The sequence below is a fragment of the Mirounga leonina genome, unplaced genomic scaffold, assembly GCF_011800145.1.
Source record: "Mirounga leonina isolate KUSES-001 unplaced genomic scaffold, KU_Mleo_1.0 Mir_168, whole genome shotgun sequence".
In the NCBI taxonomy this organism is placed as follows: domain Eukaryota; kingdom Metazoa; phylum Chordata; class Mammalia; order Carnivora; family Phocidae; genus Mirounga; species Mirounga leonina.
In genome coordinates, this window is record NW_023270426.1 from 54180165 (window position 1) to 54204840 (window position 24676).

The 24676-nt window shown below is 35.4% G+C and overlaps 1 protein-coding gene across 2 annotated transcripts in view; it reads right to left on the reverse strand.

Moving 5' to 3' along the window:
• Positions 1–24676, reverse strand: part of EDIL3 (EGF like repeats and discoidin domains 3) — a 392993-nt gene that overhangs the window by 77670 nt on the left and 290647 nt on the right. For both annotated transcript variants that reach the window (XM_035014793.1, XM_035014792.1), the window contains 3 exons: positions 18418–18573; positions 16915–17059; positions 12282–12466 (listed from right to left, as the gene is read on the reverse strand). In XM_035014793.1, coding sequence (XP_034870684.1) covers positions 12282–12466; positions 16915–17059; positions 18418–18573 — 486 coding nt within the window. The remainder of the gene's footprint in view (positions 1–12281; positions 12467–16914; positions 17060–18417; positions 18574–24676) is intronic.

The window sequence follows — 24676 nt, forward strand, 5'->3', positions numbered from 1 at the left end:
TTATGAGCACTTTAGTTATGTTAACACAATCTTACAAAATAGACACTATTATTTCTGTTAAGAAAGTGAGAATATTGTGACACTAACAGGTGGAGTTATAGTCACACGCTAGTTAGTGGCAGAGAAGGAGTTTGAACCCAGACAGTTTTGCTCTATAGAGTCTACCACTCTAATAGTTATGAAATACTGTTTCTTATCAAATATATCAATTAGTTTAAAATTATAAACTACATACACATTGACAATTTTTGAAAATATTATTCAACAGACTTCCAACATGCATTAAGGTTCTACTTTAAATAAGGCCTTTTCATGAGACAAAAACAAACACTCCATCTTCACTGAACATATTTTACTCTTTGCAAATGATACTTCAGAAACTGGTAGTGTCTCATGGTCATTATTAGGAATATCAAAGGACTAATTATCAAAAACCCTTGATTATTTAAATTCCATAATTCCGTATCTTAGAGTTTTAACACTATCCATCCATATATATATGGTTCACAACCAGAGAATACTGGAGATACAGAACCCATTACAGATTCCCTGTTTTAGATTTTAGACATGGTTCTATGTATGCATCTTTGATGTACCTTATTTCCCATAGAGGTAGGAGAAGCTAAAGATTTGTTGTTGGATTCATTCATTTAATAAAGTCAGATCAATGTAAGCCTGATATTTTTGAATTCTCCATATTTATTTAATTTGAAGTGTCCTCATAGTCTACTCCTAAACTGCACTTAGATTCCTATTCAAATAATTTCCAATTCAACATATACCTAAGCAAGTTCCATTAAAACAGTTGCCTCTAAATAAAAATGTTTGTCAGTCAAGCCATAAATTGCCAACTCCTTTTCTCTCAGACTTCATCTTGTGTAAGAATCCCAGCATACATACTCCAAAATGCACATTTTCTATGCCTAATCCAGATTTAATAACATCGGAAGCTCTGGAGATGGAATTTGGGAATCTGCATTTTCAGCCAGCCCATGCCAGCTGATTCTAATGCAGGAAGTCTCCAAACCACACTTTGAGAAAATGACTTTGATTCCAACCTGCAAGAAGGTACAAGCAGCTGGTGGTATGCTTTCTCCCATTTCAAGCTTTAAAGCTGCTTTATTTTTAGGATTTCCGCTATTTCCCATTACAGAGCTTTGAGGCAGCTGTAGAAACACACACACACACACACACACACGCACGCACATTTAGTGTTATAGTCTACAGTGTTCTTAGATATATTATCTTGTCAATATAGCTCCTCCTATATCATCAGGCATTGCCTAACAGAACAGATGGGTCCTGTGGTACTCATGAAGAGCATCAAATCCCATAGCTTTGGGGATTAAAACTACAGTGCTTCTCATGAAAGAAACAAAGGCTGAACCTCCAATAGGTGGTAGGATGTTGGGATAGGGGAGAAAGGTGACACAGAGCTTAACTGGAATAATGGTTATTCAATTACCCTTGCTTATATTTTATTCATTTACTTTAAGCCCACTTAACCATATTTGGGTTTGTTAATTATGCTGCATATAAAATGGTAACAATAATCTTATACAATTCCACAATTATAATTAATACAATTTTGAATGCATATAAAATTCTATTCTTTTCATTGTAAAACTATAGAACAAGGTATCATATAAGTAGGTACTAATTAATAATGCTTATAGGTAAATATCTCTTGGTTTTTTTCTTTCTTATATTGGATAACCTTAGATGAAATACTTTTTATCTGTTTTTAGCAGTATAAAGAAAATAGTACAAGTGGGCAAATGAACCTATTCTATTGAATATATATGTGTGTGCGTGCACGCACACACACACACACACAGCTGTTTCCTTTAAATTTTTCTCTATCAAAAGCCACTGACCATGTAGAAGAGAGGATTTATGGAACAACAGAAATTTTATTATTCAAAGAGACTATAGTCTGACTTCTTAAATGAGGAAGTTCTGCAAGGAACATATTTGTAAAACAATGATGCTTTCATAGTTCCAAGTTCTCATTGTTCAACAGTGGTGAATGCTACAAAATGTCTATTGCTTATGTTTAGTGTCCCATTTTACAATAAAACAGTGACTATCCTAATACGAATTATACTTTAAAATTTAATGCACATCAGCTACAAAAGCCTCTCTCATTGCAATGAAGAGAGAGAACTTTATACCATGAACATAGAGAAGGCAAACCCAAGAAGTGTATGAACATTTGCAGGAGGATGAACTTCACAGATTATATATTTAAAGGTAAGTTTCAGTGATGATCCTCTGTCACTTTAAGTGAGGGAAAACAAGAGTTTTAAATAAATTATCAAATGGACTTTTCAACAAATGAGAGAAAAATTTTTTACCACTTGAGTGTCAAGTATTTGTATATTATAAACTTCTCTAGCTAAGCTTTTTAGCTCATAGGAGATGTTTCTTAACAAGTAAAATGTTCACATGTTACTTTCCTTGCTTAGAGTGGTCAATGTACAGAGTCCATTTTAGTCATGGCATGGGTCCACTATTCTCCAGGTACATCTAGGCTCACTTTAGCTTATGGGAAACATTCTTTCTGAAACGGAAGTGAAAATAATGCTCTGAATCCATTTAGGCAATTTTAAATGCTTGGCTTGTACAGATATGGACATAGAATTGATGACATTGTTGTGATATTGAGTAGGTCTATCACAAAAAGAGAAGAATGCAGTGAATTGGAAAACCCTACTTCCAAATACACATACTTTGCATATATTTGGCTATACTGAAAAAAATCATGAAAAAAAAAGGTTGCTAAGGATAGACTTCATTTTACATGATGCCAAATGCAAATAGCCATGAAAAATGGCACTCAATGGAAAACAGAGAAATTGGAATTTTGGGTTAAGTTCTGACATTTATAGGATTAAGTCATATAACCTCTGTAAATTGTTTCTTCATGTCTTGAGATAGAATATTTTATACAAATAATTATATGTATGCAGATTATTATAAGCATACAGTGAAAATTATTAGAAAAGCCCTTTGAAAACAACAAAGTGCTGCAGAAAGACAATTTATGATTGGTATAGAATATTCTAAGTGGTTCCTGGAGATGTTAAGGTAGTTATTTTTTTAAAAAGCACTCTGTGATCAAATAAGTTTGAATATCTCCAAATAAAACAAAACTCTTTCCTATTGGACTCTTAAGGATCCTATGTTAAGATTCACTTGAATCAGTAAGAACAGAGAAGAGGATATAGGCTTTACCAAATATATTTTGGTACAGAATCTTTTTTTTTAATAACCTATGGAAGCAGTGTTTTGCAGGGTACAGTTTGGGAAATGCTCATAAAAGTTATCATTTGGGGAGAAAGGGAACTTAATTTGTTTTAGAGTACTGCATGTTTAAGATGAAAGAGTGATATATGTTATCCTAATTTTATCAATTCATAATCACACTGAGGAAGAGACAGCCTTTTGGAAACTCTGAGTCTGTAGTAAGAAGGACAGAATTCTGGTGATAGAATTACCTGAAGAAAAGGAGTATCTAGAAAAATAAAAAATTTGAGGGTCAAAACCAGGAACCAAAAGAGCTAAGACTGAAGCCAGTTGTGGCCACAAGCTGAACCTAGAGAAGCCAGTAGTCAAGGGAGCACTTGGTGGCCCTGTGAGAGCCAGGCTGGGCTGAACCTTCCACGGGGATGAAGGTGGATCATAAATAGGCTGTCAACTTTCAGAGGGCAGAGCTGAAAACAAAGCACCGAGTAGATAAACCAAACGACAAGGACATAGGAAGCTTAGGTGAGAGGAGGGGAATCAGACACACCAGGACTCCAGGGAAATAGAGGGCAGGTCAAAGTGAGGGAACAGCATCCAGACATCTTGACAGACCTTGGGCAAGGGGCCAAAACTCTAGTTGGCCTTGAAACTAAGACCACAATCTATCCTAGTCAAGAAACATATCTATTTTCCTCTGAAATACATACTACTTCCAGAAAGTAATTAATTGGAAGCGATAGGCAGATATGTCCTTATGCACCTCTTAAAAAAATCTCAGAGAAGATTCTAACCAGAGGTTAATACAGAAACAGGCATGGTTAGGTGGACCTACACTTCCCAGGAGACAGACTTTGCCAATGAACTACAGTAGCAGCGTGAAACAAAGACATTAGAGATTTAAAAGTCACTTCACAGAGGCATGTTTTCCCCACAGAAATGTGAGTTTAATAGTGAAAGAGAAAATGAATGTGATACTTGCTATAAATAAATTTATTTTATATTGACATTAGCTGCAAATAAATACTTCATAAATGAGAGACATCGTAATCATAAATGTAAATGAAAATTGAATGACCTACTCCTCATAGCACCACTGACTTTGAAAAAAAATTACAAAGGTCTTTAGGAAAAACCAAAACAGCTGGACCAGGTGAGTTTAATTGTGACCAGGAGTCTTGAATAGAGCAGCGTTCTCTAAAATGTAGGGTGTGTCCACAGACATGCCATCAAGTTGTAGGAAAAATTAGAATTTCTGTCCTATTTCATACTAGCTTTATATTAAACCAAACAAATAGGAATCACATTTTTAAAATATTTAATCTGTGCCTGTGTGTGTGTGTGTGTGTGCATTTAATGGTCAGCAACACTAAATAAAATTTTTACAGTGTGGAGCCACAAATTTAAAGGGCAAGCTAGATATACAGAAATACCAGAAGCCTTCCTTCAAGACAAGGTGAGTGGTCAGGGCTATGCACTAGGCTCTGAAAGGGCTTTCTAATCCAACAAATATTCCCTGGAAAAAGGAGTCACCTCACTCACTGAACAGTCTATAAAATATTGTGGTAGAAATTGGCACAAGAGCCTCCTGGCATGTTTCAAGTTCCCAGTCTATTGCTGGCTTGGCCTGCAATCTTCAGCAAGCCTCTCAGACTCCCTGTGGCCTCATTATAAAACAGACATAACTTAGTCACTGAGAGAGTTTCTTTAAAGGCAAAACAAAATCACTGATTAGAGGAGATTCTCATTTTATTTGGAAGTCTTCACAAATGCTTGTCTTATTTGAATCAGTATTCTGATTCTAAATTCCAGGTTCTCAATTTCATTCATTGGCATATCTTCAGCTCATATTTTTAGAGGAGAACAGTTACGATTCTTAAAACTGTATCTCATTAATAAAAGATAAAGAATATGTCACAAATTAAAATTTATTTGTGCACAAAGGAATCAGAAGTCATTTAATTCTTATTATCACAAAAACACGAATGGGCCTGCTGTGCACACACCATTCTCATAAGTCCTGCTGTTCAGCTTTTCAATGGTCTCAAATACTTCTTCTAAGCTGAAGCATCCAATTCCCCCCATTTCTGTTTATTGCCTCTGGCCTGTTGTATCATGACAATTAGGGCGTCAGTAATCATACATGCAGGCAGACACAGTGCCCAACATACCTTTCAGTTCCTTGCACCTGGCACTGTGTTTTGCAACAGTAGGTGTCTCAAAAATATTTATGCGAATTTTTAAATTATGAAGCCACTTAAAATAACCTCTGAACCACAAAGCCTCCCTCCAATTTCTATGTACCCTTAAGGCTTGCTTCCCAAACTGCACCCTGCACTTAATCTAATGTACGCTTTAGAAGCTACTGTTTGTACATTTTTCATAATTTGCTCTAGGTCAATGTTAGTGTATTAGTGCTTCATAATGGCTTAATATGTCTCACTGCTTTGTCTTAGGGGATTCTTATTTTTTTAAGCTGTTTATAGAGAGATATCTACTAACCTATAGAAATGATACAAAGTTAGAACAGGTGGAAAGGTAGGGGGGATAGTTTAGGTATTAAGTAGATAAACTCTGCATAATATATGTTAATTTTTTTAATTTGAGAGAGAGAGCACAGAGGAAGAGTGAGAGGGAGAAGCTGACTCCCTGCTAAGCAGAGACCCCAATGCGGAGCTCGATCCCCGGACCCTGAGGTCATGACCCGAGGTGAAGGCAGACGCTTAACCAACTGAGCCTCCCAGGGTCCCCTATAAGTTAATTTTTTAAAGAGTCATTTTAAGGTTAGATGGTTATATCTGCAACACTAAGTAATTATATGATGTCTTTTTGTTAACTTCATCATAAATTAGTTGGTGGTCCTGATAATTTTCTGATTACTTTGGACGTGGTCAGCCATTATGTAAGATACTACAATCTCAGTTGTCTGAGAGGTTTTTTTTTTTTATTATTATGTTATGTTAGTCACCATATAGTACATCATTAGTTTTTGATGTAGTGTCTGAGAGTTTTTAAAAGGGAAGGTTGCCTGGGCAGTTATCTTTTTAAAATAATATTCACATTTCATTTTGTTTTCTTTATTTTATTTTTTAAAGTGATCTTTACACCCAATATGGGGCTCAAACCTACAACCCCGAGATCAAGAGCTGTGTGTTCTACGGACTGAGCCAGCCAGGCACCCCTATAATATTCACATTTTGGATGAACAAGAGAAAAAACGGAGTTTTAGAATACTGATGTGATCTGTCAGCCCCCAAAACCAGATTTTTGGACTTCAAACTATGCACTCAGTGTACTAGATTGACTCCAGCTGCATTTCCCTTTGCCTTCTAAGTTCTTGCTATATAAATACACTACTCAATTTTTTTTTTCTCATTAAAAGTTTTTTTTTTTTCTAATTGGATGGTAGAGATTCCCTTTGATATTGTAAACTTACAAAGAATGGAAAGATGATTTATAGTCTAAGCCAAGTATGGACATCTTTGACTCATTTCATAAACTCCAAAATATCCTAACGTTATGAAAGACGGAGGCTGTTTCATAATCATACATAAATTGTTTCATTACTTGATCTCTTTCAGATCTGCTTTATAACTGAACCTTTCCTGTGGGCTTATGGGTTACTATATATGAGATTTTGGGATAGTAAAATGGAAATCAGAATATTTCTTCATATTGCCAAATGTTTTCCAGGGGCCTACAGGTCCCTTGATCCTTGAAAATCTTTCCTTCAGCTTCTCTGTAAATAAATTGTCCAAAGGGCAAGAAAAGTTAATGGCTTTAAAGAAGTTATGAATTTTATGGCTAGAATACCCCCTTTAAAAAATCTGAAACAGACTAAATTAAATAAGGTTTAGTTAATTTGAAAACTTAAATTCAATTGCTGTCTTACACATTTCCATAAAATTAGTATTGCAATAAAGCTGTGTAGGGTTAGCTGCAATTTTGACAAAAGTCAATACTAAAGTGTGCAGTCTAACAACTCTATTAATTCTACTAATTTGGTTGAAATACTATGCAGACTACCTTAAATTAGCAAATGTTTCATGAAATAGACCAAAAGGTCATTTCCTAGGTGATCTGTTGACCTTTTCCTTCCTATTAGTCATTTATATTATGCTACCCTTCATGAAATCTGAAAAACTTTTAACCAGACTCAGTTATGGATGGTGACTTATCCATGTTCTATAGTCACCACCAATAAGGCAATGAATTCATGCATGATATATACACTATAAGAGAATTTATAATGTCTTATTTTAAAAAATATTTTTAATCAATCCAAGTTAATTCTTAGAGTGTTCCTTGTACAGCTGCATCTACTAGACCAAAATATTTCTTCACAATTTGTAAGATTATCATCAGTAATGCTCCTACCCCTGTTAGAATGTCATTAAACATCTCAATTCCATGCTGAATTTTAAGCAGTTTGTATAATCCGAGCATAAATAAGAAGGGAATTCACTCAATCTGTTAAAAAGCCACTGAAAATGGTCATAAAAAGACATTCTAGTAAGAATATGATTTCTGTAGAGAACATTGCCAAGTAACATAATGTGCATTTAGAGCTATTAATATTATTATTACTACTCGCAGGTAAAGATCTGAAAAATCTGCCACTACCTAGATAAAAAAATTGAAATTTTTTGTTTGCTAATGCAAATTTATGTAACTTATCAATACTGCTCACAGTTTGCAACTGAGTTGGTAGTATAGTATTTTACGTTTCATCATTTTATTGGAAAATCCCCTTTGGAAGAAGCAAAGAATATGGATACATATCTTCATTCTTAGTTATGACTGGTGGCATCAGATTATATTCTCCTCAGATTATGTAAATCACCAGAAAGAAAAAAAAAGGAGCTATCATCCATTGCTGGGAACCTACTATGTGCTTCCTTGGTTCTGTCATTTGTCTGATTTAATCCACCTTAAAATACGACAAAACTTCTGGGTCCTTTGTTTAGAAACTAACCACAGAAGATAACTGTCTGATCCTAAAAAATCTCAGTGAGATAAATGTCACTTTATTTTTATAACAGGGATTAAAATCTAATCTAACTATGTGTTAGGAATGTCCAACTATGAGTCAGGAATGATTGGCTTATGTGGTTTCAATTTAGGTGTAGGAAAGATTTTTTGAAAGGCAGAAACTGCAATTTAACCTTCAGAGGCCTTGGAAAACACACTGGTAGGGCTTCTTGCTCAAAGTTTTAGAGAACATCAAACACATCAAAGTGACGGAACAACATTTTTTCTGAGGTCTGAGAAATGTCTCTCATTTAGGACTGCCTGTGGACTTAACACCCTTTTGCCACGTTTCTATAGGAATAGCATAATGATTTCATGATTAACAGTAGCTCAAGGACATTAATGGGTTAGGTAAGATCACTTCTAAAAAATAACACAAGAACATTTGCTGGAGAAGCAGCTGATAGTTTGACCATATTATGGAAGAGACTAGAAGAAACCTTAGAGCAATAATAAGAATAAAATGTTAAAGTGATATTTGAATACATAAGAATTCCTTAAAAGAATATCTTAAAGAATTCCTTAAAATACATAATGACTGGGCCAAAGGGCATTTGGGGGGTTTCTTTTAGAGCAATCTTATTTCCAGATATTATCCAAGTAGGTTTGGGGAAAACCTATTAAACTGAAATAAAACTCTCATCATTAGAGGGTTATATGTACAGTTGATGTATAAAAGAAATTTCTTAAAAATCAATTAGCAGGAGATTGTTAATGAAGGAAGGGAATTTTAAATGACAGACGTGGTTTTTCTTCTGAAGAGCTATTTCTCAGAACTGATGCATCTTGGTTAAAAACACAGCTAAAACTTACAAATTCAGAAGTCTCAAACAAGGATAAAAACTGACTCTACACCAATAATTCAAAAACCAATTCACCCTACACATTATCTGTAAAAATGTTAATATTATTTTCAACAAAGATACTAACAAGCATAACAAGGTACAGTGGAACAGATTATATTCTCTTGAGGAGAAGATGCTAAAAATAATCACAATTCTGGAGCATTTTCTTTCATGATGTCAACAAAGAAAAAAAATATAAGAAAAGATGTCAATTTACCTTGCCCTGAAGATTCTGAATATGTTTTGACACAACAAAAAACAGACTATACTGGAAGAACTGGTCCTTGAATTGACAGAAAATCTGTCACCAACAGAATGAATCTATTTCATCATGCAAGTGACTTCAAGAAGACAGTTGAAAAGCCATCTTAAAAAAAGTGATGGATGGAGGTGTGGATCGAAGATTACACACTGATTCATGTAAAAAATGTTTGTTTTATTTTATCTTTCTAAAGATATTTGCCATCAGCAATCCTTTCACGTGGGTATTTCTGGAGTCTACTAGCTTATCTGAGTTACTTATGGGGTATAAGATATTTTGTCTTATTCCACATGGCATTATGACTCACAAATAAAATTAGCTAAATCCAGTTAATCAGAGGTAGGACTAGAATATTTCCAATACATAAAATGTTATACAGCAACAAAGAACCAGTTTAACTTTGCCATCCAAGTCTAACAAATGCGAAAAAGTTTTTCCATGGTTTCTTCAAATTAAGAACTTGAAAACTTCATAAAGTCTATGTATTATGAAAATTTAGTTCCTGTGTTATAAAGACTAGATCTTTAACATGAGATTTTATTTTATTTTTTTAAGATTTATTTATTTATTTTAGAGAGAGAGTGCACGCACAAGTGGGGTGAGGGGCAGAGGGAGAGACTCTCAAGCAGGCTCCCCAATGAGCCGGGAGCCTGACACAGGGCTCCAATCCCACAACCCACGAGATCATGACCTGAATGGAAACCAAGAGTCAGATGCTTAACCCACTGAGCCACCCAGGAGCCCCTCACATGACATTTTAGATTTCTATTTCAAATATTATTTTAAAATTTGAGGATGTTACCAGTTAGGGACCAGAATGATATGCCATCTAGGCCCAGATCAGTAATTTGAACTATACTTTGAACTATTCATTTATCCACTTATTCATTCATTCAACAAATATTTATTGAATGCCTATCATGTCAGGTGTTATAACAGGTATTCAGTGAGGTACTGGACAACAAGTTGAGAAGTCACAAAAGACAAATGTAGTTTCATCCCTCCTGGAGCAAACAGCTGAATCTGAGAACACAGTTTCCAATACAGTGTGATAATGGACAGTGGGGGTATTACCGAGGACACAGTAGTACTCAGGGGAGAGCTGAGTACTACCGTGGTAAGATGAGGCTGCTAGTAGTAGCAAAGCCTTCCCAGAAGAAAGTACATCCAATCTGCAGCTGAGGAGGTCACCCACACAGGGCAGGGGATGCCAAGGGTAGAGGTGCTCTTTCTATTCTTTTCCTCTAGGAAGAGGACATTTATAAAGGCATTGAAAGAGAGAACATTTGGTTTGAGAAAGTGAAGCAAATTTAGAAGTGTGGTAAGAGATGACAAGGGGCCAACTCCTGCAAAAACTTCGAGGCTAGGGGCACCTGGGTGGCTCAGTCATTAAGCATCTGCCTTCGGCTCATGTCATGATCCCAGGGTCCTGGGATCGAGCCCTACATCGGGCTCCCTGCTCGGCGCGAAGACTGCTTCTCTCTCTTCCACTCCCCCTGCTTGTGTTCCCTCTCTCGCTATGTCTCTCTCTGTCAAATAAATAAATAAAAGCTTTAAGACAAAAGAAAACTTCGAGGCTATGTTAAGAAATCTGCACTTTATTCTGAGGCTAATAGGGAGCAATTGAAGGGTTTTAGAAAGGGAGTAAGAGAATCATATTTGCATTTTAGAAAAAAAAATGCACTCACTGGTTACAATTTGGGAAATGGATTTTTAGAGAGTGAGACCAGAAACAGGAAAGCTGGTCAGGAGGCTTCTGCAAAACCCAGGTGAGGGGGTGGTAGCCTAGATCAGGGAGGGGGCTGAGGGGATGGCGAGAAGAGAAATATGCAGTGTGAGTGTATATGTGTGTGTATGTTTGTGTGTGTGCATGTGTGTGTGTAGACATACACCCTTCCTTCAAAAAGCTCTTAAACATTAAAAGGAGAAAAACACACAGAATTATCCTTAATGCATAATAGCTAATGAAAGAGCTCAATAAAGCTCCAGATCAATAGAGACCCAGATAGAATGTTAGGGGAAAGTAAAGAGATTAAGAAGACTCTATTGGACGTTTCGGGTGACTTAGAACAGACTCAGGTGGCAAATCTGGTTCCATGAAGAGTAACATTTGTTGCTATTATAATTGTTTTTGTAATTTTCAGAAATGTAATGAATTACCACAGTTTTGAAACTCATGGATACAGCATAAAAATAAATAATAGAACTCGTATCTTTCAAATAAAATGACCTCATCACGGAATTAAGCTGTCTTACTTTTCTTTGCCACAGAAGACATTAACAAATTTGTGCATACTTAAAAGTACTCCACAATAAATACATTTCAAGAAGATTGTTTTTAAAAAGCACTGACTATAACTGCACTTCATTTGCAAATGATAAATAGACTCTGCAGTGTCTATGCTTTCCTTCTATAAGCAAGGTCTCTTATGAGGATGTAATCAAATTGCTCCATTGCTTAGCAACCGCGGATAAAGAGCTAATAAGTCACGAGTCATGATTCTGTGGGAACAATCTGCAGGTCAATAGCATGATTTCAGGGCGGTCTGGAATCCTGCTGTGGCACTTTCAAACCAATACCAACAGGAAGCATTAGGGTAGATGAGAGTTAAAATGCAAATGCTTTCATGATCGATTGAATTGACCCATGTATATTGTGATCTGGTACAATCTGGGGCATCAATCTGACAGAAGCATCTATAAATAAACATCACAGTAAAAATAGCCCATGGATATGGCTTCATAAGGAATTTTTGTTTTACCAATTTTAGGTAAGCCAAAGAAGAAGGTACACTTAAATTAGAATGAAGGCAAGGACTCTGACATTCACCTAACCAACAGGAAATCTCCAAAGGAAGAGGAGCAGACACTGGTGAAACAGTTTTTGAAAATATTACCTGTAACCATTGTGACTGGTCATTGTGGCCAGAGGTCCAGGCATTCACTTTGCCCTGTTTGTCCAGTCGAGCTTTCCTTGGTTCCCAAGTGAACATGTCCATGTTGAGAGTCCTGAAGATGCTCGATGCAGTGATCTGATAGTCTTGTATATGTCCTGATTTCATCCCCAGAGGCTCCGAACAGCCTGGAAGAAAATGAGAAAGGCTCCATGAGAAAAATAATTTATTACCCTGGAAGTCTTCTACGTTCATTTTGGATGGGCAAAAGAAGATTAAGCATAATGCTATTCATTTCCCCAAAGAGAAAGCATCTAAATTCAGAAAAGGCTATAATCAGAAATAAATCTGGAACAAAATCGAAAAACAAGATAGCCAATTCAGGCTATTTTGTCTGAATATATTTTGGAAAAATTGAAAACAAGGCAGACAATTCAAACCACTTTTCTGTGATAGATGATTTTGCAAAATGAAAACAAGGCTGAAATGCTCTCTCCTGTCTCATTACTGATAGCCTCATGACTATTCCCTGGTTTTCAACAGTTTCATTGTGTCTTCAAAAAAGAACATTTTCTCACGAAGTATATTTGGTTTTCTTTTATTTGTTTCCATAATATTGCAAATGAAAATTCCCTCAGTACAAAGTCATTTTCACAAACCACTCCAATGGTATATTTCAAACTGGACAGTATTTTGTTTTCTGAGAATTGTCTGTTAATCTTTATCACTGATTCTTATAGCACCAACATGGCTTCTTCTGGACACTGAGGAAGCTTATATTTATTCAACGTGTACCATGTGCCAGGCACTATGTAAGTATAGAATTTAAAGTAATAGATAAGATAATAAAAGAAAATAAGGTAATTCTTGCAAAAATCATTATTGCACAAGCCTTCTTATAAAAACTTACATTTTGATCATACTCAGTAACTTCTAGTACTGGATATTTTTGAAAGATTTTCAAATTGGCACATATGTTTTCAGTTTTGACATGGTATGAAATTTGGGTTTGTTTGTCAATGGGAAATTGTGTGTATATGTCCTCACATGCATGCGTGTGCACACACACACACACAATTTCTCAAAGAAACATACACATAATTTCCCAATCTTGAGTTGCAACTGTGACAAAATTCCATTCACAAAGCTCATAACAGGAAGCATGATTCTATTACCATATTAGTCAGTGGTTGAGTCTTGCTATGTATAATTGCTACATTTTGACCAAAGAACACATGGGTTTGATCATCAAGAAAGTCAAGACGAAAGGGGGGACTTCTCCAATCAAGTCCGTCGCCTTGTACTGTACTGGTTTCCCACTTATTCTCTTTGTGGCCTTTTACCCATTATTTAACCATGTTATGCCTCCCTTTTCTCATTTGTAAAATGGTGGTAATAATAGAACCTACCTCAAAAAGTGTTCAAAGAAATTAGATAAATAAAGTATGTATGTATGTATGTATGTATTTATTTAGCTAAATAAAGTATTTAGAAACAGTCTGGCATATAGCTAGCATTCAGTAAGTGTTAGTTACGCTTATTATTTCCATAAAGCTCATTCTGACACATAACAACCTTAAGTCCCCAGATCAGCAGACCAGTAAGCACTAAATAATGTAGTAGGACTCATTGCATTTTTTGAAACGAGGCTGTTTTAAGTCCAGGCTCTAAGAGAGAGGGCTTAGAACTGCTCATGATAAATAATTCTTAAGTACAACTAATTGCTTCTGTTCTAGTCAATCTAGACCACTACCTTCTTGAGGCTTCTCCATGTTTGGTCTCACATCCACCTTCTAGGAAATACCTCTCCTATGCAAACATGACCAAAACTGACATGGAGGGTTAGCCAATTGTGTGCCTTAGCACAAGTCTTATTGGAATTCAGGTGTAGGAGACCTAGACCCTAAATCTCAGGATTAAAATAGTTCAAATTCCTAAATATAACTTCTGAGGGAGAAAAATTGCATGACAAATCTCAAAGATTCTAGATAATTCCAAAATCTTAACGACATGCCATTTATCTGCTGGCAGTTCTAAGGTAACATGCATTGCCTGCATTATAGATTTCTAACTTTTCTATTATGACCACCAACCCCCCGACCCCCCCCCCATACCCACCCTGCTCTGATACTGGAGTCTTTGTAAAACTGCTTGGCTTGCAGAAAGATACAAAGGAAAGGGAAGTTGTTTTTCTCCTTTTGTGATATAATATTTGAAGTCAGATGCCTTTACTTTGACCATTTCTGCTTCGTCATAGAATTCATTTCATACCCACTCTGTTGTCTAGTATCTAGCCCAGAGCAAGTGCTGAATAATTTGTTAATGACTATTCCTCCTCTAATTACAGTCATGATTCATTTCATTCTAACCATCTTGAATCATACCTCTTTCAGAGAATTTAGGGGATTTTCTTTTTTAAGTGTCTGAGAAAAAAATTAACTGTTGATCTTCTGGGCAGGCTGAGAGATCTTAATAACAGCTTATTGAATATAGTAAGGCAGACTTGTGCTTAACGGCATTGCAGGGGACTGTGGGAAATCATTTGGCACATTATATTTCTGTTTATTTCTAAGTGTTATAGCTAACCTCTCTGCCAATTTGCCTCACACCACAAATTTTCCTTCCCATCCACATGATTTCATATGTATAGATTAACACTTTTGCCAGAATAGACAGCACCTGAACAAAATGAGTATTAACAAAAAAATTGATTATTTCTAGAGTGAGGTGCCCTAGCATTTAAAAGCACCCACTGAGAGATTTTATCCTCTGCATGCAAGTTTGAAATCAATTTGTGGAATCGGGAGATGGGGTATGTTCTTTTTAAGAGCATAAAATCTGTAAAGTGTCAGGTGTAACGTCCAGTAAAACCTGAAAGTAAAATATATTCATACCTTGGGCGTGTAACTGTGCCATGTAAGAGAGACTGACCCCCATGAATCAAGAGACTGGAGAATTGGGGACGGCAATGTTAAACAACTAAAAACCACGGGGCTTGGCTTCTCCTTGATTGCTTTATGATGAATGACTTAGGGATGACACTGGCCTGTGATGATAGAGTGACATGTAATATAAACACTGCACAGCAATGATTCTGTTGAGATTTCTGGCTGTCAATAAGCTGGTTCGAATTACCAAAATAAAGAAAACATCATTGTTAGGATAATTAATGGTACTAAAACCATATGTTGGTTACTTTATAAACGATGCCCATATATAGTATGAAAACGTGATTCTTGAAATAGATTCACTCATCTGGCCAAATGTCTCTAATTCCTTTAAATGTAATGGGTTCACTTAAAGTTTGGCTGTTTTTTTTTTTTTTTTAAAGATTTTATTTATTTATTTATTTGAGAGAGAGAGAGAGAGAAACAGCATGAGAGGGGATAGGGTCAGAGGGAGAAGCAGGCTCCCCGCTGAGCCAGGAGCCCGATGTGGGACTCGATCCCAGGACTCCAGGATCATGACCTGAGCCGAAGGCAGCCGCTTAACCAACTGAGCCACCCAGGCGCCCAAGTTTGGCTGTTTTTAATGGTAACTTTTATCTGCTAAAAATCACTCTCTTTCTTGGCATCACAAATAAACCTAAGGAGGGAAACAAATATAAAGCATGCATTTTAACGTCTGTACAACCTCTTGATATGAATAAAAAGCTCTCAGTTGTCCATTTGGACAGATGTGTCCTCGTATTTTTAGCTAAATGGCATTATTATAAGTTTGATAAAGTCTTTCATGCTAAAAAGTGGGGCACACATGAATTTTGGCTTTCTACAAAACAATTGTTTGAACAAAATAATCTCAGACCATAGCGGCAAAGATAGTTTTTAAATGTTGATGCTAGAGATACAAGAACCACCACCAAAAATATAGCACAGTGAAATGCCTAGATAAGGTTTTTTGTTTAGTTCAGAATCTAGTTATATTGAAATGGGACCACTGTGAGATCCACACATTAAGTCTTCATCTTTATATCTGGTACTGATGGTCCTGGAAGACAAGAATTATTTAGCTCTGAATCCTTTGATAGATTTATCTTTGAGCTGGATGATCACTATTTGTACAATAAGCAGGTTGCTAGGTAAGAATGATCTCAGAATGAATTTATAGTAGCTATCATGGTTTTGAAGTATTACCTACCTGGGAGGAATGATAAATTTACATGTTTCATAAAAACTAAACAAAACAAAATAAAACCAAGTTCTCATGGTGGATGGACAAAGATGAAGCTTACTTTTCTATGCCATAAAGCCAAAACATAACTGCAATTTATGAGGTCAGGCAGATTCCCGTTTTTGCTGAACTTTTGTCACAAAACATAAATCATAGTTACTCCTAAAAACAAGACACAGTTAAATTTGACAAAAGTTTCCAGTGAGAATTTGTTGTACTTTTTTGAAATACACTGCTCCTTCTACATTAATTCTATTCTGTAGCATGTTTTGGAACTTGTTTGTCCTACACACATGCATGCACATGTGCACACACACACATTTTCTCAATGAAGCATGCCCTAGACATTTTGTAGCGAAATTAATATCTGTGAGTGTTGGGAAATGGCAAATTAGTAATAGACTACATACAAATATGTGTTTTTTTTCTTTAAAGAAAATACAGAAATAGATAATATAAGACTCACCTGATAGTTCACATCCAAGAAGTTCCATTCTCAAAGTGCAGTGTCTTCGACAAACTTGCGGATAGAGTCTTACATACTGAGCTTTTATCGGGGGTGTGAAAGAGTTAGCATAGGGTGTGTTGTTATCAACATTTCCACGAAACACCTGGGTAAAGAGATAATATAGAGTTGAAAATTATTAATTGCAACAGCTTCTTTACCTATTTTCATATATTGACCCTATATCCTATCCAACGTAATGCTTCAAAAATTGGATTAAGTAATTTGGGGATCTGGAGCATTTAGGAAGCACCTAGTCCTCAGCTGTGAATATAAAACCTATAGCTAAAGTCCTAATTAAAGCTATAAACCATTGTGGTCTATGGCATAATCTATACTTTACTATGATGGTCTTGTCGATTTTAAGGTCAGTCCTTCAGAGCCAGGGGAGTACTTCTTTATTTTTTTTGAGAAATGGGCACCTTAAACCTTTCAACTTAATCTGGGTCCATCCGTTCATGCTACTTAGTATTTATAGGTGTTTTTGTTTTGTTTTGTTTGGTTTGGTTTATTTTTTGTAGGAACTAGTCTTCACTAGTACTTTCTGATTACTCAGTCTCTCTAATGCTATGATCAGACTTAAGGATGCTTCAGGGTCTGATTCCTCAAGATTACTTTCTTATCAGTCAGTCCCAGATCACTGGATGAGAAAATCAAAGGCTTCATATATATCTCCAGTGAAACACAGTGTTTCCCTCTAAAAATTAGATGCTAAAATGTGTTATTTTTAATTCTTTTAAATCTCATTTTTCTTTTACTTTTCATATAACTTAGTAATCAGAAAACTTTATTTAATTTCACTTAAGAAAGTATTTAAAAAATCTTTCATAAAATTTATTAGAATTTAGTCTAACCACTTGGTTTTAAATGGGATGAGCTGCAGTCCTGATATTTTTAAAATTAAACCTTTTGAGGAAAATTTGATAAAAAATTGGGACTATCATATGAAAAGGCAAAGTAGACACTGAATATTATATTCATTTCCTCTAACATATTATATTCTGCTGAGTAACAAATTGTTTTCTAATGTGAAATATACAAGCATACATCTTTTCTATCACCTGGTATTTTTGTTAATACTAATAATTTTTTCTTCAAAAATAGTAATTTTGATCTGTACTTACTTGATTAAGGAGAGTGCTAATCTGTCAAAGCAATAAAATGAAATCGAAAGCTATTTTAAAAATGAAAATTAATTGTCATATACAGGACTATGCTAACATTGTGATAAAGTGTTTATACAACCACCAATTAAAATCTGAGAAAATCTTAAACAGTAGCCACTGTACATTTATAACTTGGAAAAACTCCTTACACCCTACGCCTTACTAGACCAATTAAAAAAAAATTACAAATGTATTTGCAACAACATAAGGCTTTTGTTTAAGACTCAGTAACTATTTGGCAATCAATGATTATTAATGAAATTTTACTTTTAAATTAAATATGTTAAGTCAGTCTTACCATGTCTTCATTGGTGCCTTTTACTTTGTACATTGTCCAAGTTTTTCCATCGTTGCTATAGGCAATTTTGTAGGATTTTATATACTCTGGACTTCCAATCCTTTTAGCTCCTTGAGTAATCACACCAGTGACTCTCATTTTTCTTTGTAAATTTATCTAAAGAGACAAGGCATAATCAACGGTAATCTCACTGTTTTCAAGATAACAATATGGAAAATATCGATTTTGGGAATGGGACATTTTTATTTATTAGTATAGATTTAAAATAATACAAAAATATATTAATTTTCCTGTATTTTTTCAGATGATTATTAAGTGTACGTCAAGTTTAGCTTCAAAATCTTTCTCTAATGGAATATATTTCTTAAGTAAGAAATATTTGTGAACAAAGTTTGAAAAAGGCAGTTTGCTGCCAAAATATTAGTATGAAAAACATTTGGTTGGTCACAATATGGAGGTATGATTTAGTAAACTAAAAAATGGGAATATTATCTTGTCAAAATTGCCTCAGTGACATTACTTTGAAACAGTAATGTCAACATAATTTTAATGTGTCTCAAGTTCTTTCGACTTCAACAAATTTCCATTTAAAATTAAACATGAAAATCATTCTGAGATCACTGAATACTAGAATAAAAAAAGATAAAGGTAACAGTAATGACAAAAACAAACAAAAAAACCAAACAGAAGTATCTTCAGTTGCTGGATCTTTATACTGTAGTCTCTATTATGGGTTACGGAGGGTTTTTCAACACATAGTTGCTTTTCTCTTCATTTCATCATATGGAGACTTTCTAACCAGTATTTTCTCTCCATATATTCTCCCTATTCCAAATCACCTTCTAATAGTTTGCTGCAAGAGTAACAGTCAACTAATAAAATTTTTAGTATTTTTTCATAGTTAAATAGGGAGCTCCTTCTAAATGCTACAAGGTAAGAAACATTTTCTTCATATATGGCAGACATTAAAAATTGTTCTATTAGCAGGGCGCCTCGGTGGCTCAGTCAGTTGAGTGTTGGACTCTTGCTTTTGGCTCGAATCATGATCTCGAGGGTCATGGGATGGAACCCCACATAGGGTTCTGTGCTCAGTGGGGAATCTGCCTCTCTCCCACTTCCTCTGCCCCTCCCCCCACTTGTGTGGGTGCACACTCTCTCTCAAATAAATAATCTTTTAAAAAAAATTGTTCCATTCACTTTAGAATGCCCTTACAATATTTATAAAATCTTCAACTAAGTAGAAAGGTACTGTCTCAAATGTTCTTGACAAATTGCTATAGAGCTCCCTTCTCACCAATTACAAATCAGAACAATTTTAATGTCTCGTATTATAATGTTAATAATTCAGATATCATTTCCCAAAGAAAATGAGAAAATCTTCAGATTCATACAAGTGACTAGGGTTTTTCACTTTGTGATGAGACTAAGAGTTCACATTTGTAGAGGATGTGCATGAGGAAATCAGCTCCTCTATAAGTCACTATATATATATATAGCATATATAAACTATATGCTAAATATATATTCATGTTGCATATTCAAAAAGTTAAAAATCAGAACTAAGAAAGCAATCCTTAAAACCTTCCCACCCCCATACAATCCGTGTGACTTACTAAAGGCTTACGATGTTTTATTTCCCTGGATTTATAGATTTTAAATGTGTTAAGTGTGTTATGGGCAATCCTTCATGTAGCAAATGTTCTTTTAGGCTTTGGAAAATTTGCCAACAGGGCAAGGGCTACCTTCCTCTTTATTGTGAGCTTCCCAGTCTCATCTTCCCCCACTGAACGTCATGAGGATCCTTTCCAGTCAGTGTTAATAAGGCAGTTCTCTTGGGAAAAGGCAGTATTGACTCATGTATTAAGAAAACTTGGAATTCTGATGAGTTAAATAACTGGGGCGGGGTAGTCCCCAGCTTCTGACTGGTGAACATTCGTATGCCCCTCTTTCATTCGTATAATGCAGAACTTACAAACAACATTTTTCTTGTTAAATTCTGGGTCTTTGGTCCCTTCTCTTCTGCAACAATGCTAAGTAAGTTGACTTGGCTGTCCAGTTTTACTTTTCTCATTTTAATACTCTCACATCAACATTTCTGACATGAATACATGTTATGTCCCGTTCTTGTTTGGAGGCTCAAATACAAGATTATACTCCATGAAGGTAAATTTTACCTATTGCTCTTAATATTTATCTCAACTAGTTCTCTAAAGATTGATTTTGGAATTTTAACTGTGAGTTTAGAATAGGTAACCTCCAGAAGATATTTATTATTTCAATATGTTAGGTAAATTAGCACATTGCTATGGAAGAACAACATTCTTCCAGTATCTTACATATGATCTTCTTTTTCTTTTTTTAATCTGAGACTCTTCATAGTCTAAACCATTTTAAGATATACAACATAAATAGTGGACACTTTGAATCATGTTTCCTCCCATTGTGGAAGCCAAATTCCACCCTTGATATTGCTGAACATTCCTTTTCAATTATCTTTTATCTTGTTTCAATTATCTTGTTTATACCTCTTATAGACAACCAAATTATCTCTGCTTGAGTTTTGGCTGATGAGCTGTAGACTCATTTTCTAAAGCTTAAATTGTGGAAGTACAACAATCCAGAAAATAAAAATTTGAGTACATGTTTCTCTCTAAATCATTTGAAATGATGTTTTAAAAGATTCCTATTTACTCTAATATTTATAGGCCCTGAGAGTATATCTCAGGGAGCTGAAATTCCAGATAATAAAGCAGCACCCAACTTGGGTTGTATCTACTTTTAGTCAGTATTTGTAATTAAATATCAGGGCTGTTTTCATTACATAAAAAATTTATAGAACACAGGTTCTGGGATGATTAACACTTACTAGGTTTTAGACTTTGGGTTCTCATATACCTAGCACTCTTAAGCTTGGATAATAAGATATTCAACATAAGATGGCTAAGATTTCACTCTCATGGTCGAACTCCAGTTTAATACCAGGAATCTATATTGCTGTGAGAAATAAACTGAGCCTTGGAAGAAAGCTAGGGCACGATTTTAGAAACATCTCCACCACACAACTTGTTGCAAGTAATCCCCTTTCATGGATTCCAACATTATGTTATAACCTCTTTGTAAAATGACATTGGCTCAAAGGAGAACTGTGTATTCTACTTATTCTGCCTGTATGAACCACTCCAGATACTATGTTAAAGGTCTACCAGGGATTGTACCAGAAATTCCAAAATTACTCCCTGAACTTGATGGATATTCAAATATACAATGAATTATTTTCATTTATTTATCTGGTTTCAGAGAAATTATTATTCTACTGGGAGGTAGGTAGATTGCATGGCCAAACAGAAGCTCATTCTAAGGTATTTTGAGTGAATGGTGTCCCCTGCATGCATATAAATATTAAGAAACATAATCTGGATCTAGAATGCCTAGAACCCATGCAAAGGCCAGGCAGAAGGCAAAAAAACTGACAGTTTCATCCCTGGCTTTTGTCACTTCCCACCAATATAATCTTGGGCAACTTGTCTAAGCCTTCTGAAATTTAATTTCCTCCCTTGTAAAAGGGATTTTAATAGAATTATTGCATGAGAGGATTATACGATGTAATGCATGTAAAAATTTAATAACACCTGCCACATAGAAATCTCTTGGAACATTTGCTTTTGGGGTTGATTTTCAGTTTTTGTTGTTATTTTTTTAATTTTATTTATTTTTTTAAAATTTTATTTATTTATTCATGAGAGACAGAGAGTGAGAGAGGGGCAGAGGGAGAAGCAGGCTCCCAAGGAGCAGGGAGCCCGATGCGGGACTCAATCCCAGGACCCCGAGACCATGACCTGAGCCGAAGGCAGTCGCCTAACCAACTGAGCCACCCACGTGCCCAGTTTTTGTTGTTATTTAAATGAAAAGAAGCATTCTTTCTACTTTAACCATTTGATGTTAGGGAATTTGGACTCGGAGAGGTACACTGCATTTATGAGAGCTGATACTCATAATAACCATACGAAAATACTTTTAGAAACAACTTCCAAAGCTATGAACTTATAAGACATTTAGGGCTACTATGTTTAAGTATGTGTGTGTGTGTGTGTGTGTGTGTGTGTGTGTGTGTGAATCCAATCACTAGCTTCAAAGTGGGGAAAAAAGGAAAATTCATGGGTTCCTGACAAGACAGCAACAAGCATGGGATACTGCCCCTCTCCCCTGAATTCAGCACTGGAGATACTCCAGGTTAGAAGGTTGTTGAGCAGGTACTGAGATTTATCAAACTCTAACGCAAAAAAAACATGAGAAACCCTTAGCGTCGAGATCCCAGTGCATGTCTCTATGTTTGGGATGTGGGGAAAACTCCAAGGGCTAGTGATGGGAGACAGGCTTGAGAAGAGCTTTCTAAATTTGCCATTTCTTATTCTCATTTTGCAGTCTGGCTCCTTCCTGATCTACCCAGTTCCAGTCCAGTGCCAGGCGAGGCAGTGGTGACATGTGGGCCAGGCTGGAATGGGGAGCCTGCAGTCACTAACAAGTCTGCGTGTTTCCCCCTCTGCACTCCACAGCCCTGTCTCTGCACTAAGGAGGTAAAATGGAGCAATGGAGATGCTGATAAAAGCAGGGTCTGGGGCAACTGAGTTAGGGGGGAGAGGGATTCAGGATAAGTACAGATTATAACTGTCATAAAGCCCCCTCTTTGCACCAATGTGATCCACCTGGAATAGCTGAAACTAGGTCAGTGGTGTCACATTGCCCTTCAGGTACACGACTAGCCAAGATTTTAATACAAACTCCCTGAGAAATGCAAGCACTGTAATCAAAAGAAGAAAACAAAAAAAAGAACTAATACTAGAAAAAAACTAATCTAATAGAACTGAAAGATTAAGATTTTAAAGTTAAAAAAAAATTCCCTAAGAAGATAAGGATATTTTTGAAACATAAGACTGAAACAAAAAAAGAACGAGTTGGAAATACTGAGAATAAAAAATATAATTAAAGTTAAAAAAAGTTTAAAATTAAACTACATAAGGTTCCTAATGGGTGGATTTCAAACAAAGAGACAGAGCTGTAGAATAAACTAGTGAGCCCAAGACAGGTTATGAAACCCCCTCCAGAAGGCAGTAGAATGGGATTCAGAGATTGCCCATACTGGCAGATGATGTAACAATTTACTTTGAGAATTCAAGGAAGCAACAAATAATAAAAATGAATGAAAAAGTTCTGCAAATTTGCTTAATATGAGATCAACATTTAATCTATATCAGCAATTAATTGAAAATGTAATATAAATAATTAAGATAGTGTGATACTGCCACATGTAAAAGCAGACAGATCAATAAAACAGAGTAGAAAATCAATAAATACAGACCCCACTCTGTAAAGAAATTTTATATATGAAATAACTGATATTTAAATCAGTGGAGAAAAAATAGAATATTGAACAACTGGATTGGGATAATTTGGTAAATATCTTAAATAAATAAATTTAGATTAATATCTGTCCTTTTATCCCAGAGTAAATTCCAGGTAAATTAAATACTTAAATGAAAAACAAACCAACCAACCACCAAAGGACCAGAGGAGGATATTGAATTAAAAATAATCTGAGATGAAAATGACTTTCTAATCATGGTACTAGTTTTAAAAATGTCATTAAACTAAAAATTTCTTTAAGATAAAAAGCAAAATAAAGTAAAATATAAATGACAACTAGGATTAATGTTTTCTAAATCATAGCAAAGAGTTGATTAATCAAAGAAATTAGGTCTTTTTTTTTTTTTAAAGATTTTATTTATTTATTTGAGACAGAATGAGAGAGAGAGAGAGCACATGAGAGGGGGGAGGGTCAGAGGGAGAAGCAGGCTCCTTGCTGAGCAGGGAGCCCGATGCGGGACTCGATCCCGGGACTCCAGGATCCCAACCTGAGCCGAAGGCAGTCGCTTAACCAACTGAGCCACCCAGGCGCCCAAGAAATTAGGTCTTACCTATTAACAGGTAAAACACAAACAACTCAATAGAAAAAACATGGGCAAGGGATTTTTGTTAGTTGACCTCAAAGGAAATACATATGGATCTTAAACATATGAAGAGATACTCAATCTTACTCAGAATACAAATTAAATTAAACCTACTCCAAGATACTATAATTCACACAATATTGTAAAATATTCACTAAAGTGTAAAGAAATAGGCAAGCTTGTACATTCCTAGTGGGAGTATAAATGACAGTCTTTTATGAAGGACTTTTATGAATTTGTGACATGAAATGAAA